This window comes from Chrysochloris asiatica, unplaced genomic scaffold (assembly GCF_000296735.1).
Source record: "Chrysochloris asiatica unplaced genomic scaffold, ChrAsi1.0 scaffold00140, whole genome shotgun sequence".
Classification (NCBI taxonomy): domain Eukaryota; kingdom Metazoa; phylum Chordata; class Mammalia; order Afrosoricida; family Chrysochloridae; genus Chrysochloris; species Chrysochloris asiatica.
Window position 1 is genome coordinate 6719717 of NW_006408658.1, and position 17999 is coordinate 6737715.

A 17999-nucleotide genomic window follows, 5' to 3' on the forward strand; every position below is an offset into this window, starting at 1 on the left:
TGGTCCGCATTGTCCTGTGTCTGAGATCAAAATTAGGGTTAACCTGATATTTCAATGTCCATACTTCCAAAACACATACATACTCCCCTCCTAGTCTAAGGCTCGAAAGGTCGATGGTTCAAACCCACCAGTGTCTCTACACAGAGGCAATTTATGGGTCGGAACTAACTAGACAACATTGAACAAGTCTAAGGCTCAGTAAGCACTGAAAGACAACATGGAAAATTAAAATCTTAATTTTTGACCTTCTCTATGAAAAATTCCCACCAGATTACAAATCTATGGTGGTTGGTCCAAGGATTGTTGTTGTTAGGTGCCATCGAGTCGGTACCGACCCATTAACGATCTTATGCACAGCAGAACAAAACACTGCCCGATCCTGGGTCAACCTCAATATTGTTGTCACGCTTGAGTTCTTCGATGCTGCCACTTGGCCAATCCATCTCGTTTGGGGTCTTACTCTTTTTCTCTGACCCTCCACCTTACAATTTTGGTTGCCTAGACTGATCATTTCACTAGAAACTGAAAAGTGATGATTTTTTATATGAAATTGCCTAATGAAAATTTCACTAGGAATTTGATATTGATTTAAAGGTAGCATACAACCTCACCTATAAGGTATCTTTGCAAGGAAAAAAAAAGCCTTAACAAGTGAAATTGCATCATGATAATGATAATGTAATTGAAAAGACCTGAAGGCAGAATTTTCAAATAGGGAGTAACAATAACCTATTTACTTAAGAGACAAATCAACAAAATGCAATGTGTGGATTATTTGGATCCTGACTTAAATAAATCAATGTAAAAACATGTTTACAGATAAATGGGAGAAAATGAACATGGACTTGCACTATATATTAAGGAATTGTTTCTAGGTGTGACTATGGTATTTTCTTATTTTAAAGAAAAAAAGAGTCCTTATTTGTTAAAATACATACTGAAATATGAAGAGTAAAATATGTCTAAGATTTCTTTTAAAATCATTCAGAAAGAAAAAAAGTGGGATTGTTGCTATTTTTAAGTGCCGTCAGGTCAGTTTTGACTCATATCAATACTATATAGGGTTTCCAAAGAGTGGCTGATAGGTTTAAACCACTAACTTTGATGTTAGCCGTCCAGTGTTTATCCTACAGTGTCACACCAAGGGCCAACAAGTTAGTTCTAACTGACAGTGACCCAAAACACAACAGAACGAAATAATGCTCAGTCCTGCACCCCAACTCAAAATCGCTGCTGTGCTTGCACCATTGTTGTAGCCAGTGTCAATCCATCTCTCCTTGGGATTTCTCCTTTTTCACTGACCCTCTAACCAATCCATCTTGTGGCTCTTCCTCGTTTTATCTGGCCCTCCACTTTACCAAGCATGATGTCCTTCTCCAGGGACTGGTCCCTGCTGATAACATGTCCAAAGCATGAGAGATGAAATCTGGCCATCCTGGCTTTTAAGGAACATTCTGGCTGTACTTCTAACACAGATTTGTTTGTTCTTTGGCAATCTATGGTATTTTAAATTTTCTCCTCCTACACCATAATTTAGGAGCTCTGGTAGCGTAGTGGCTACGAATCGGGCTGCGAACCTTAAGGTCAGCGGTTCGAAACTACCAGCTGCTCCACGGGAGAAAGATGAGGCTTTCTACTCCCGTAAAGATTTACACCCTTGGAAACCCTGTATAGTGTCGATATGGGTCGGAACCGACTCGACGGCACTTAACAACAACAACAACACCATAATTTAAATGCATCATTTCTTCCATGGTCTTCCTTATTCATTGTCTAACTTTCACATGTATATGAGGCTACTGAAAATACAATGGTTTGGCTCAGGTGCACCTTAGTCCTCAAACTAACATCTTTGCTTTTGAACATTTTTAAAAGGTCTTGTGCAGTAGATTTGCCCGTTGCAATATTTGATTTCTTAACTGTTTTATCACTATTGATGGTTTATCCAAGCAAAATGATGTCTTTGACAACTTCAATCTTTTCTTCATTAATATGAATGTTTTTTATTGGTCCAGTGGTGATTTTTTTTCCCCCTTTACACGGAGGTTCAACCCATACCGAAGGCTGTGGGTCTTTGATCTTCATCAGTAAATACCGTAAGTCCTCCTCGCTTTCAGCAAGCAAGGTTATATATTAACTGCATATCGCAGGTTGTTAATGAGTCTTCACCCAATTCTTACGCCACGTTGTTCTTTATATAATCCAGCTTCTCAGACTATTTGCTCACCATACAGATTAAGTATGGTGAAATAATACAACTTGGCTGCACAACTGTCCTAATTTTAAACCATTCAGTCCTCCCTTTTTCTGTTTGAACGACTGTGTCTTGGTCTATGACCACTCATCTGTCAGCCTGTTGTCATACTCTGGTGGCTCACATGTTGGTCTATGACCACTCGTCTGTCAGCCTGTTGTCATACTTTGGTGAGTTTTACATGTTGCTGTGATCTGGAAGTCAGGTCGCCAGTATTTTAAATACCCTCAGGGTCACCCACAGTGGTTTCAGCTGAGCTTCTAGACTAAAACAGATTAGGAAGAAGGAGAGGCAGACTGCTTCTCAATGTTTAGTCACTGAAAACCTTATGAATAGCAGTAGAAAACTGTTAGCACCAGAATGTTGAATATTGAAACATGATGAATAACACCAGAGTATCAGATACAGTGCCAAACGATGAGCCCCTCGGGTTGGAAGGCACTCAAAATACGACTGGAGAAGAGCTACCTCCTTAGGGTGGAATTGACCATGATGACACAAATGGAGTAAAATTTTTGGGATCTTCATATACTGATGGAACATAACTCAAAACGAGAAGAACTTTTTCAGAGTAAAAATTCATTTTTGGATAACTTGGTTCCATTTTTGTATAAAAATTAAAAACATACATATTTCACAATCTATCTCTGATATGCATAGGGAAACCCTTAAGAGATATGAGTAATTTTTACTTTAAAAAATGTATATGTAACTGCCCAAAGCAATTTACACATATAATGCAATCCCAATCCAGAGTCCAATGACATTCTTCAAAGAGATGGGAAAAATAATTACAAACTTTATATGGAAAGGAAAGAGACCCAGAATAAGCAAAGCACTGCTTAAGAAAAAGAATAAGGTTGGAAACCTTATTCTCACTCCTCTCTCACTCCTCGACTTCAAAATTTATTACACGGCTACAGTGGTCAAAACAGCCTAGTACTGATACAATGAAAAATACATTGATCAATGGAACAGAATCGAGAATCCAGAAATTAACCCATCAACATACAGCTAACTGATTCTCCACAACGTACCTAAATATATTGTATGGGGAGGAGATAGTCTCTTCAGCAGATGGTGCTGGCAGAACTGGAAAGCAATATGCAAAAGACTGAAACAAGACCTTTACCTCATTAAAGACCTAAATGTGAATCCCACAATTACAAAGGCCATCAATGAAAAAATAGGGACAAATGTGAGGGCTCTAATACAGGGCATACACAGACTACCAAACATTTTGAAAAGTACACATACAAAAGCAGACAAAATAGATGAAGGGACATACTAAAAATTTTAAATTTATGTGCATCAAAAGATTTCATAAAAGAGTAAAGAGGGAGTTCACAGAATGGGAAAAAATATTTTGTAACGATGCATCAGACAAGGGACTAATTTCCAAAATATATAGGAACCTACAATACCTCTACAAGAAAAGGACAAATAATTCAATTCAAAAATGGGCACAGGACATGAACAGACACTTCACCAAGGAGAAGTGGGTAGCTAAAAAACACATGAAGAAATGTTCATGATCACTAGCCATTAAGAGAGATGCAAATCAAAACAACAATGACATAGTATCTCACACCAGCAATAACAGCAAAGATCAAAAAAGTAGAGGACAATAAATGCTGGCCGGGATGTGGAGAGACTGGGACACTACTGCATTGCTGATGGGATTGCAAAATGGTTCAACCTCTCTGGAAAGCAATATGGCGCTTCCTCAGAAGGCTGGAAATAGAAATATCTTATGTTCCAGCAATTCCTCTACTTGGTATTTACCCACAAGAAAAAAGAGCCACAATCCGAGAAGATATATGCACACAAATGTTCACAGCAGCACTATTTGCAAAAGCAAAAAGATAGAGACAGTCTAAGTGCCCATCAACTGAAGAATGGATAAACAAACTGTAATATATACACATACTGGAATATTATGCTACCTTGAAGAACAAGGAAGCTGTAAACCACCGCATAACATGGATGAACCTTGAGGACATTATGTTGAGTGAAATTAGTCAGTCACAAAAGGAGAAATACTGCACAGGACCACTACTGTAAAAGACTAAGGGAAAGAACCCATTGTAAAAAGGGGGTGGGGTGGGGGGAGAGAGATTCTTTCCTGGTTACCGAGATGTGAGGTGTGGGGTGAGGGGAGGGAGGGGAAAGTAGAGCACAGGGTAGGGAATAGACAAACAATAGTTTGGGTGCTAGGAAGGGGAGCAATACACAAGAAGGGGGAGGGGAATGGAAGAACAAAGCAGACGGGAAACCAGGCAGGTGTGCATGGGCTAAGTGGGACAGAGATAAATAATGATGCATACACAATCTTGGAACAACAGGGCCCTGGGATACAGGGATTGAGACATGGTTGGGATGGGGAAAAGGGGGGAAATAATGTTAAGATGTTTGGCTGTCTTATGACTCTTGGTTTCCCTGGCATACCATTATAAAATAGACACTTGAGGGGGAGAGAAAGGAATAGTCAGAAATATCACCACAGAAAGCTTGTAAGTCCGTCTTCAGCCTATAACTGATTGGAATACCTAAAATGGGGCTACAGCGTGTCCAGTGAAAGAGGCTTCCTTTGGAGCCTCTGCATTACCTAAGACCATAGGTGGAATCCTGAACCCCATCCAGAATCTTCTGAGGTGGGAAATTTCCACTTGAAAGGACAAGCAGGCCAGCCTGGAGTGACTAGGACAGAAGATACTTCTTGAAAGAAAGACTGACAGGAAACATACAAAACAATAATGGCAGTCTGACTGATTACTACAAGAACAAACAAGTTGCTTGCTCAGGAGACATCAAGGCAAGTGGTTGGGTCCCCTCAGGGCAAACCCCTTTCCTAGACTAAAACTCAGTGGGAATACATGAGCAGAAATGTGGTCTGACTGGTGACCACGGTGGTCACCGATAATGGGATGTGAGGGAAAAACAGCAATGAAGCTGCGAGCTAAGCCCTACAACGTTCAGTAGACTCTTGTGAACCTGGGTGGAGACCTGGTTGGCCAGCAGTGTGGCAAGACTTGGGAACTCTTGGGCTCAGAGTCAGTGACACAGCCACAAAGGGCTAGAGTGGAGAGTGAAGCATCCAGCTGATAAGAAGAGAGAGCAGATGCATAAGAACAACCACACTTGCAGATAATACCCACTTCAATGACTGGAGGATCAGAGCTCAACTAGAAGAAGAAAGAGCGACTGGCTTATAAGCTTTCAAGAGGGAGGCTAGCTCCACAGGGTGGGGAGGAAGGTATAATCTCCAAGTAGTAGTATCCAATCTGTCTGGGTGGGGCTGATGAAGGGAGATGGGGATAGGTCTCTTATGGTACAATGGTGAATAATTGTTATCAGGACTGACTGTGAGGGTTGGAAATGTAAAGGTAGATGTTTTGTAGCAAAAGGAGGGGGAGTGGTTGACTTTGCAGTCCAGGAGCAGAGGGCCCTGGGACCATCAAGGAAGAAGAGTGGAGTGCAGAACCCTACGAAGAGAAACAGTGATGCCAGAGATGGAGGCAGAGACGATGACATGGAGAGATGGAGCGGCTCGGGACTCTAAAACCAGAGAGGGAGAGGGGCTGTGTGCTGACGACCAGGGGGGCAGGCTTGCAGGGTCTACCCTTTGGTTGTTTGATGATGCATGGAGGGGACTGTAACCATGGCAATGAAATGATATCTGATAGAATGAATGTAAAGCTAATGTTCTCCCATGTAAACTATCACATAATTCACAATAAAACATTAAAAAAAGTTTATGTATGTATACATATATATACACACACACACACAGAGAATGAGTGAGTGAGTGAGTCCTGGTGTGGTGTCATAGGATAAGCACTAGACCACAAGGTTGGTTTGAAATGCAAAGTGCCAGTTAAAACTCACCAGCCACTCCTTGGAAACACTATACAGAGTTGCTATGAGTCAGAACCAACTCCACAGCACTTAACAACAACACTTTTACATATATGTATGTATGTGTGTGTGTATATATATATATATATATATATATATATATATATATATATATATGGAGAGAGAGAGAGAGAGAGAAACACAGCAAAAGTCAGAAAGTCCCGTGGTGACCACAAGCACAGGTTCCATACAAAGACTATACGAGCTGAGGCAGGGTACGCATGTTAAGTAACAGGAGGAAATAAGATTAGTGAAAGATGGATCCCTGATGAATGATCTTGAACATGAGGGCTGAAGATTTTAGGTTTCAACCTACTGCCAATAAAGAGTTATCAAGGTTCCCCAGCTGAGTACTGTTATCATTAAAGAAAGCATAGTTTGAGAAAGATTACTGAGATCACATGTATAGGAACAGGCTGGAATAAGTGAAGATTTAGAGAAGAAGGACATCAGAGCTTTATGTCCTGAATGAGGAGGAAGGGATGCGAAAATCTTCTAGAAGGCAAACTGAGAGGATGGTGACTGATTGGCAATCAATGCCAAGGAAAGAAAGGGTGTTTAGATGTCCTACTAGATAACTGGGAGAGAAAATGATAGTGCCTGTACCAAAACAGAGTCCCAGCTGGTGAAAATGGTTACGCATTCAACTAATAACCACGGACCTAATGAGTCAGAATTGACTCAATAGCAGTGGGTTTTGGTACCAAATTAGGAATCATGATTTCCTTCAGAGGTGCTAAGGCTAGTGACAGGGAACACTGGACTGCGTTCCCAGTTCAAACCAACCAGCTACTCCATGGGAGAAAGAGGAGGCTTTCTGCTCCTACAAAAATGCACAACCTCGGAAATTCTACATAGGGTCGCTATGAGTCAGAACTGACTCAACAGCACTTAATAACAACAAGGCTAGTTACAGCCATAGGGACTTAAAAAAAAAAAAAAAAAATCTGAAAAGGAGCTCTGGTAGCGTGGTGGTTACTAATTGGGCTGTAAACATCAAGGTCATGAGTTTGAAACTAAGAGCTGTTCTGCGGGAGAAAGATGAGGCTTTCTGCTCCCGTAAAGATTTACAGCCTCAGAAACCCTGTGCAGGGTCACTATGAGTTGGAATCAACTCCACGGCACGTAACCACCACAAAATCACTCTAACAAACCCATGTGTGTCCTGGGCTACCCAGTCCCACTAGACTGCTGATGAAGAATACCAGCTATACCTTTATTTATTCATTTAACAAACATTCATAAAAACCTAATTGTCCTTTTAGCCAGAACTATTCAAGCTCACCAGTCACTCGTAGGAAACCCCTACAGAGTTTCTATGAGTTGGAACTGACTCAACGGCCCTTAGCAACAACAATAACCTTGTGGAGCTGTAGGATAAGCACTGAATTGCTCCCCATAAAGTTGGCAATTCAAACCCACTAGCTGCTCCACAGGAGAAAAAGAGGAAGCTTTTTGCTCCTATAAAGATTTATAGCCTTGGAAACCCTATACAGGGTATTAAGAGTCTGAGCTGATTTGATGGTGATGGGTTTGGTTTAGCAGATGTATTATATCTTGTAGCAATGCACTAAAATGACGAACACAAAAGGAAAGAAGAGAGACAACACTGTATGTTCTCAAGGCCTTTTAGAAATCATGTAGTTGTTCCTCAGTCACATATGTGACTCTACAAGAAATTTGATACTGTAGATATAAAGGAAATTACACTGTTAAAAAGGAATGCCCCACTGTTACCATGGAAGAACTGGGAGAGTCTACTGAGTTTACCCAGCATGCTGTTCACATTGTTGCAAACAAGCTAAGGGCAAGATTTTTGCCAAGAGAATCAATGTACTGAACAGTCTAAGAGCAAGACAGTTTCCTGAAATTTGTGAAGAAAAATAACCAGAAAAAGAAAGACCACCAAAAAGAAAAGCTATCTGAGTTCAACAGAAGTGCTAGACTGCATACTCAGAGTAGCATACTTTTAGAGAACTAACAGAAAGGGACCTAAACAGCTGGAACCTATTCCCTATGAATTCACGGAATAATGATCATGGCTATGTGCCTTGGAGTCGGTTCTGACTCATAGCGACCCTGTACAGGGTTTCCGAGGCTCTAAATCTTTACAGGATCAGAACGCCTCATCTTTCTCCCACGGAACAGCTGGTAGTTTCGAACTGCTGACCCTGTGGTTCATAGCCCGATTTGTAACCACTACACTACCAGAGGAATAATAGGAGTCAAAAAGAAATACATAAAATTCTGGTGTATAATTAAAAAAAACAAAGTCATCAATGTAATATCCTAAGGTAGGTGTGGAGAACCCCAAGATGATTCACAAACATTCCCAATCTTTGATAAACTCAGTTCTACCTTCAGCTCCCATAAAGCAGCTGTTGCCTACAAATAGGAGACTGCATTCCCTCACAGAATTACTTTGTTCCAGGTGTGGGTCATAAACCCCTACAACAGCTCAGTCTGTCCTGGAGTTTATCATCTACTCTGAGTTTTACCTTCCTTTACAGAAAGAAAAAAAATGCAGGGGGTGGGAGCTCAAGCCCATCACTGTCTCCTTGTAAAACCTATACAGGGTCACTATGAGTCAGAGCCGAATCGACAGCACTTACCAACAACATAGGTTGAAGAAGTTGAAAGAAGGTTAGCTCTGTTCTCCCTAATTCCTGAAAGTTGACAGATACATGCAAAAGGACAAACTACACAGGCTTAATAAAATAACTGTAAGTTATAGCTTGAAAGATCTTTGCTTCGTTTCAGATATGAGGAAGAGGCTCCACTCCATTGAATTTCCAGATAACTGTGATATTCAAAGGGAACATGTGCTAAAGACACAGATTAAAAAGTAAAAACACTGAACTAGAATCCTGGCCACATGACAGCAGTAAACTTTATCAAATGACCTCACAAAAGCAAGTTAAAAGTAAAAGTTATAAGTAAAACCCAGAAATGTTATAATAGTTTAGAAAGGGACATTATCTGTGCTAACAGGTTAGATATGAAATATCTAGTTGCTGTTTAAGGAATCCTGGAGATGCAATGATTAAGGTGCTCGACTTTTATAACTGAAAGGTTTGAGGTTCAAACTTACTTAGCAGCGCCACAGGAAGAACTGGCAATCTGCTCCCGTAAAGGTTACAGTCTAGAAAACACTACTGGGCAGTTTTGCTCTGTAAAATGCAGTCGCTGTGATACGAAACAGGTGCTAGAGCCCCCAACAACGGATGCCTCTATTTCCCTCTAGTGTAAGAGCCTCCCTTACCATCTCCTCATCCCCTAGGGTACAAAGAGAGGGGTTGTGGATGACTAGAGGGCTGTAGCACACACTCATGCAGACAGCTTGACAGGGAGCCCTAAAACAGGCTCTGGAAACAGTGTGAGAGTACAGAGAACTGGAAGCTACTCTGCAAGAAGAAGAGGAAGCCTTAAGTTCCCCCTCTCCCCTCCTCGCATAGTCTTCGAGAATGAAGACCATTCTTAACAACCAGATTGAAGGGACACACAGTAATTGTAAAGGGCCCCAGAGGAACCACAGAGGGACTTCAATCACATCTATGTAGAGCTCAGTCTCCTTGGAAAGAAAAAGAAGAAGTCTCGTGTTGACAAATGGTGGGGAAATAGGAAGGAACTAGCTCCAGTTCACTCTATCTGTAGTCATGTGCAGGATATGATCAAGGGTGTTACACTGGGCTTCCTTACAAGGTGAGGTCTGTGTATGCTTACTTCCCCCCATCAACGGTGTTATCCAAGAAAGCGGGTCTCTTGTTGAAATCTGAAACTTCTTGGGTGAAAAATACAACCGTAGGACATGGATGAGGGCAAGTGTTGCTTGTGCAGTAACTCAAGCCCAGAAAGATGAATTAATTCTTGAAGGAAATGACATTGAACTTGTATTAAATTCAGCTGCTTTAATTCAGCAAGCCACAACAGTTAAAAACAAAGATCAGAAAATTTTTGGCTGGTATCTATGTGTCTGAAAAAGGAACCGTCCAACAGGCCAATGAGTAAGATATAATGGTGTGGTGCTGTTGGCTAATGCGTCAGACTGCAAAGTCGTTTGAACTGCAAGGTTGGTGGTTCAAGCTCACCAGCTGCTCCTTGGAAACCCTATACAGGGTCGCTATGGGTCTGAGTCGACTGGACCACACTTAACAACAACAACAACATCAGTGATATTTTTGATGCAATACAATTTATCTAACCAAAAACAAAAAGGAGGAAGCCTTAGAATGGGACAATAACCTCTTCCATAGCTAAAGGCACAAAGATGGGAGGATGAGATCAATGTTGTTCTTGTCTCTGGGCTCCACAATGGCTTCTGACGTGCCAATCCTGACCATGGTTGGTGATCACAGCTGTCACCAAGGAAAGGAAGCAAATGCAGGAGTCCTGGTGTAGTGCTGTAAGAAAAGCACTGGACTGCTAACCACAAGGTCGATGGTTCAAGCCCACCAGCTGCACCTTGGAAATTCTATGAGTCGGAACTGACAAGATGGCACTTCACAACACCCCCAGCAGGAAGCTTTGAGGCTGGAGAAACGTGAGGGTGCATACTTACATGGTGTCAATGATCTTGAGGAAGATGCTGCAGTCCTGGAGCTGCAGCATGGTCTCCACAGGGTCCGCCATGCGCAGACTGTTCACCTGTGAGACAAAGGGAAGAGCCTGGTCAAACAATCACTGTATTATAAATGTCAGCAGCAGTGTGGTGTGCTCCTTTTCCAGATGGCGACAATTCACTGTGCATGGTGAATGCCTACAGTTGTAGACTACAGTCATGAAGAAACACATGGTTCCAGGATTTTTAGTTTCAACAAAGGAATGCTCCTGCAACCCATTTATCCAGCTAATGCTCTCCAATGATAGTCCCCTGAAATGCTACCAGCAGTTCTTCCTTTGGCTTAAACTAAGTAGGAGCTTAAATTCTAGGATGCTCTAGCACTAGGGAAACTATACCTTAAATATAATTAATATAATTAATTAGCTTCTATAAGGCTAGATAAAGGAGCCCTGGTGACACAGTGGTTAAGGGTGGCAGTTCAAACCCACCAGTATCTCCAAGAAGAAAGATGTGGCAGTCTGCTTCTACAAAGATTACAGTCTTGAAAAATCTACAGGGCAGTTCTGTGCTGTCCTATTAGGGACTTGAAGGGAATGAGTAAGGATATATAAAAAACTGTACCAATGGTTCCCCCTAGAGAGACTAAGAGTTAGAAGAAAGGATTTTTATATTATAACCCTTGGATCTCCTATTTTCTTCATGCTAAACCTCTGTATCTCTTGAACATTTATATTTTAGCTCTCTGTCTCCTGAATTTTTGTATTGCTAAATTTTGAAATACCCACTCAAATGGGTATTTAAAAATATGTTTGTGAGTATATGTGTAAGTAGCACTGTGGGATAAAGCACTGGACCACAAGGTTGGTTTGAACCACAAGGCTAGCAGTTCAAACTCACCAGCCGCTCCTTGGAAACCCTATACAGGGTCACTGTGAGTCGGAACCAACTTCAAGGTACTTAACAACAACAACATATACACACACACACCCACTCACATATAAAACCTTATTATTGATGCATTTCTGATTCTTTCCAGATATAAAATTTTAGTTGAGGGGAGACTCCTCGGTGATCATTGTTAGGTGCCGTCAAGTTGGTTTTGACTCATATCAGTCCAATGCACAACATAACAAAACACTGCCCAGTCCTGCACCATTCTCACAACTGTTTCTATGTTTCAGCCCACTGTTACTGTCACTGTGTCAATCTATCTTGTTGAGGGGTCTTCATGGCTTGGGTCAAGTGCACCTTAGTGACATCGTTGCTCTAATATTTTAAAGAGATCTTTTGAAGCAAATTTTCCTAATGCAGCATGTCGTTTGATTTCTTGACTGCTGCTTCCAGAAGTGTTTCATGAGCATAATTAAAGAAAAGAGGAAGAAGAAAAAGAGCTGGCAACTCCAAAAGAAAAAACTTCACTATTCTGATTCAACTGCCCTGCTCCCTTTCTTGGGCTGCAGGCAGGCATCTATTTAAATCAGTCTACGCCACAAGAAAATCACCAGGGGCTACAGGCAAATGAGTCAGGTACACAGACTATTCAACAGCCACATATGGTCCACTTCTACAGGAAAACCTCATAAATTCCAGAGGCACTACATTCAGAAATAGCCCAAGCTGAAGTTTACCTTTGTAATACCCAAAGGAAGGAAGGGTTTGCTAAGCTAATTAATCACATATGCAAGACTGAGTGGAGGAGGGGGAGACTTATCCTCCTTAAGAAAAGTATTTTTGAGAACTTCAGCATGTTGAGTATGTTCAAACAAGCTGTGGATTGTTTATAAATGTGTTCTTTAAAAAGCACAAGGCTGAGAGTCCCTAGATGTGGATTTTAGGACCAGACGCTCCACTAACTTGCCAGGACCTTTGTGATTAACATCATCTTTCTGTGTGCTTATTTTCTCACTACTCAAATGAGTGGAATTTCCACCTTATCAACCAAAGGAACAGTATAGATTCAAATAAGATTATGAGTGTAAGAACGCATTAAAAATTAGCAGACAGGGTTGGTGATCTGCTTCCAAAAGGTCACAGCCTTGAAAACCCTGAGACATTTCTACTCTGCACACATGGGATCACCATGAGTGAGAATTGGCTCCATAGCAACTAACAAAAACAAGGTACTATTGTCAAAAGCTCAGCAGTTCAAACCCACCAGCTTCTCCAAAGGAGAAAGATCCAGTGATCTGGTCCCATAAAGATTTCAGTCTAGGAAAGCCTTTGGAGTAGTTCTGCTCTGTTATGTGCGGCTGCTGTGAGATGGAATCAACTCGATGGCACCCAACAATAATTACAGTTAATAAAACTAAAAGAATAAAGTAGAACCAGCAAACTTTCTATTTATAGCAGTTAAAGTAGCTGCATGCACTGGAGAATCCAGAGAATGAAAATAGATCAATCTACTATTGACATGATAGTATTTATTTCTGTTAAATATTAAAAATTTCTAGATGTATCTAAATAAAAATAGATAAAAGTGAAAAGATCAAATGTGAGGGATGGGCAACTTGGACATTGGCTACCAAAATGGGTGGGGGTGGGGGGGCGCAGCTACAAAGGCAAGAAGTGGCTGGTTTACAAGCTTTCAAGAGGGAACCTAAATCCAGAGGGCGTGGAGGAAGGTAGAATCTCCACTGAATAGTATCCAGTCTGTCTGGGCGGGGCTGATGAAAGGAAATGCAGATAGGTCTCTTGTGATACAATAGTAAATAATTGTTATCAGGACTGCTTGTGAGGGTTGGATAAAGGAAGACGTTTTATAGCAAGAAGGGGAGTGATTAACTTTGCAGTCTAGGAGCGGAGGTCCCTAGGACCATCAACGGAGAAGAGCGGAGAGCAGGACCCTACCCAGAGAAGCAGTGATGTCTCAGATGGAGGCAGAGACGATGACGAGGAGAGATGGAGCAGCTGGGGACTTGAGATCCAGAGAGGGAGAGGGGCTGTGTGTTGACAACTGGGGGTGCGGGCAGACTTGCAGGGTATACCCTTTGGTTGGTTGATGATGCATGGAGGGGATTGTAATCGTGGCAATGAAACGATATATGATAGAATGAATGTAAAACTAATGTTCTCCCATGTAAACTATCACATAATTCACAATAAAAAAAAAATCAAATGTGAAATATAAAGTATGATCTCTTATTGAAGTTGTTGTTAAGAGCCGTTGTGTCAGTTCTGAATCATAGTGACCCTGTACAGGGTTTCCAAGGAGCAGCTGGTGGGTTCGCACCACCAACTTGTGCTTCAAATTGACTTTGTGGTCCAGTGATTATCCTATAGCACCACACCAGGACTCCTACTGAAGTCATAAAGACAGTACATTTATACTATCTCATGAAAAAAAGCTCCGTCCACTAAGGCCAGGCCAGTGTAAGTTTTCTAGGAAGATTCTGAAAGCCCCCAGCCAAGATTCCTTTTATACCTAATGAAAATGAAGAGATTACCAAGACTTGTTAAGTTGTTGTTAAGTGCCGTTGAGTCGTCCGACCCATAGCGACCCTGTGTAGGGTTTCCAAGGAGCAGCTGGTGAGCGTGAACCACTGACCTTGCAGTCTGACTCATTAGCCCACAGTGCTACATCAAGACTACCAAAAAACATCTATCATATTATATCACTGGAGTCCTTATATGGCACTGTAGGATAAGCATTAGACTGCTTAACTACATGGTTGGTGATTCAAACCCATCAGCTCTCCTTGGAAATCCTATACAAGGTCACATGAGTTGGCACTTAACAAACAATAACAAAATCATACCTGCAATCGAGGCAAATCATTGAAGGGCTATGAACACTTGTTCAAAAACAAGACTGGAAAGCCCTATCCATTAGCTGCTTTAGTCAGTTTTAGAATCTACATTCATTTCCAACACCAGCAAAGTGCTAACACAGCGACAGTTTCTTTCATGGATATAAACATTATTTCCTCCTCGTGAATTATTTTGTTTTCAAATGAGAAATCATTTGAAAGTCGAGAAGCTATTTCATCCCTGTTACTATCAAATTGAGTCTGACTCTACTGACTCCATGTGTGCACAGTCAATATGTACAGTGTGGACTGAGCTCACTGTGTAACCTAGGAGCTGCCTGTCATTTTCAGTTAGGTGCTTAAGGTTGTCAAATCTAAAATTCTCTGTAACAAAGAATGTATAATTTGTTGAGTGTGAAACTGATTATCTACTCTGTAAACTTTCACCCAATTCACAAAATAGTTGAAACAAAACCAAAAAAGCCTACCATAAACCTTAGAGCAATAGGGTTAAAGAATCCCCTATTGAACTACAGACATTGCTAATGATTCCTCACAACTCAACTAGTCTTTTATTTGTGAGAGGTTATTGTTGTTGAGTGCCACTGAATCGGTTCCAACTCATAGCGACCCTGTAAAGGGTTTCCGAGGAGCAGGTAGTGAGCTTGAACCGCCGACCTTACGGTTCAAACTGACCTTGCAGTCCAGCACATCAACCCACAGCTCCACACCAGGACTCCTTGTGGAGGATAGCAAGAAGAAAAGACAAAGTTTCTAACACAGGCATAGAACAATGAAACAAATATGAAGAATATAAAATATAGTTTTAAATACCTATTTGTATTCTAGAAACTGACGACTGTTCTTATTGTTGTTGTTAAGCGCTGTTGAGTAAGTTACGACTCATAAAACCCAGTCTAGGGTGTCCAAGGAGCAGCCGGTGGGTTTGAACCTCCTACTTGGTTGTTCAAACCAACCTTTTGGTCCAGTGCATTATCCTGCCAGTGCCATACCAGGACTCCAAATACACACTTTGTATATTAAACACATTGTTTCCTGACTAGAGATTTGATATGATTAAAGACAGTATTGCCTATTAAATATACCCTAATTGGAAATTAAACATTCACTTCCTTTAAAATATTCTCTAGTTAAAAACAACAAGCAAATCTGTGGCTCTTTAATTGGCTCTGATTGATCAGCAGTCAGGTGACTACTAAAAAAACTACCCTGAGCCACTAGCACGCCCTAGCAATATTTTAAGTTTCAAGAACCTAATTATTTATTAAGATTCTATGCTAAATGATCTTCTGTATGGCTGTGCTAAATGTTTTTTATATGCATTATCCCATTGTTGTTGTTGCTGTAAGGGCTGTCAAGTTGGCTCAGATTCATAGCAACCCTGTATAGAGTTTCAGAAGTGTGGCTTGTGAGTTCGAACCTCTTACCCAGTGGTTAGCAGGCCAGTGATTATTCTACAGCATCATATCAGGACTCCCAATAACCCTATAACTTGCTTCCTCAGTGTACTGGGTTAATAGGGACAGGCAATTTAGACACTGGCTATCAAAAACGGGGGCAATATAGAGACAGGTAAGGATCACATGGAACCTTGGCAACCTAAGACAGAGCCATTGCCATGCTGCAAAGAGTTTCGATGACAGGTAAGATGGAGGAATTCGCACTGACCGCCTAAGACAGGCAGCGTCCCTTAAACAAATAATAAATAAGGGGGAATCTGATGCAGACCGTGCAGACCCGGTCAGGAGTTCAAGTCCCTGTGGGCCCAAGCGTTGCAGACCGTCCAAACCATAGGCTCTGAGGAACAGACTTTAGCCACCTAGCAGACATAGCAAACTGTCCCTCATCTGATTATTCAGTTATGCTTGTTAGTAATTGCAAACATGAGCCCTGGATATCCACAGATAAATGTAAAAACCTTCCCTAAAAGCCGAGGCTGTAAATTCCAAAAAGGCAAAGTTTTTCCGCCCCCTCCCCAAAAAGCTAAAGAGGATAGAGAGAAACACTGTTAACTGATGATGTATGGAGGGGATTATAATCAATGTAATGAAACAAGTCATATGAATGGTTGAATGTGAAACTGATGATGTGCCCTGTAAACTTTCACTCAATCCACAATAAAAACCTTCAAAAAAAAACAAAAAACAAAAAAAACTTATGGATCACAGCAGAAAAAAAAAAAAGAAGGTTCAGATTATAAAAATGGCCTCATAGGAGTGTCAGACTTCTTTGTCTAACTTCACAAAGCGGGAGGAGAAACATCAGCATCAACAGGTTAAGGCTGATAGCGATGAAGTGAAGGTCCAACATACCTCTACCCTCCAACTTTTTCACCGATTCTGATGGTACCATCTGTCCCTCCCAAAGCACTCTCCACTTCTCTGCTGGGTTTAAGAATTCATTGCACTGGCAGGCCACAGAGAACTAACAGACCAGACTCATAGTTATTGGGGTTTATTAGGGAAGTAACAGGTAACGGAAACCAGATCATGAATGACTACAGTTCTTTGATCAGAATGCCTCTTCTAGCCAGGCCCACAGGCAGGCCTCTCTCTGGCCACCAGCTTCTCAGTCTGGCCTCTGCTCTGCTCAGGCAAGTGTTACAAAGCTCTTTAGTTCCATTGATAAGTGCCCAGGGGCATCCCATTTCACCATTAAATCATTCAGCTCTCCCTACATGGGTCCTCAAGCCTAGGTCCACCAACAAGTACTAAGGGATACCCTTCTCTGGCGAGGAAGCCTCCTGCCCTAAGGCACTCAGATCTCTAGCTCCGTGAGTCAGCAACATCCACTGTGACCGTCTGTGGACTGGGAAGCTCATTGTACCACCTCATATCTACCTCCTGGTTCTGCTGCTGCCATTTCTCTGCCACTGCTTCTCAGTGCAAATAACTTTTTGAAACACAAATGGTGATTATACACATGGACTTCACCAAATGGAATAAATAGGAATCAAACTGACTACATCTGTAAGAATAGACAGTGAAAAGCTCAATATCATCAGTGAAAACAGCCCAAGAGCCGACTGTGGAATAGAACATCAATTACTCATACGCAAGTTCAGGCTGAAGCTGAAGAAAATTAAAAACAAGTCCACAAGAGTCAAAATATGAGTTCAGTGTAGTAAAGAAAATAAAACCCTCACAACTGGGATAACATCATGGTAAATGGAGAAAAACTGAAGTTGTCAAAGAGACTTTACTTTGCATGGATCCACAATCAACTGTAATGGAAGCAGCAGTCAAGATATCAAACATATCCTACCTGAATTTATAGACAGTCTCAAGAACAGATTTTATGTAGGATGACACTAACATCATACAGGAAGAAAGCAAGAAGTCATTAAAAAGACAAGAAAGAAAGAAAAAAACAAAATAGAAGAGACTCTGAAACTTGCTATGCACAGTTGTTGTTGTTGTTGTTAAGTGCCGTCGAGTCGGTTCTGACCCATAGCGACCCTGTACAGGGTTTCCAAGGGTGTAAATCTTTACGGGAGTAG

The 17999-nt window shown here is 41.3% G+C and overlaps 1 protein-coding gene across 1 annotated transcript in view; it reads right to left on the reverse strand.

Annotated features, from left to right (window-relative positions):
* NUMA1 (nuclear mitotic apparatus protein 1) overlaps positions 1-17999 on the reverse strand; it is a 47243-nt gene that overhangs the window by 22279 nt on the left and 6965 nt on the right. Inside the window, exon 3 of the mRNA XM_006870384.1 lies at positions 10731-10816. Within this exon, the coding sequence (XP_006870446.1) occupies positions 10731-10816 (86 nt within the window). The remainder of the gene's footprint in view (positions 1-10730; positions 10817-17999) is intronic.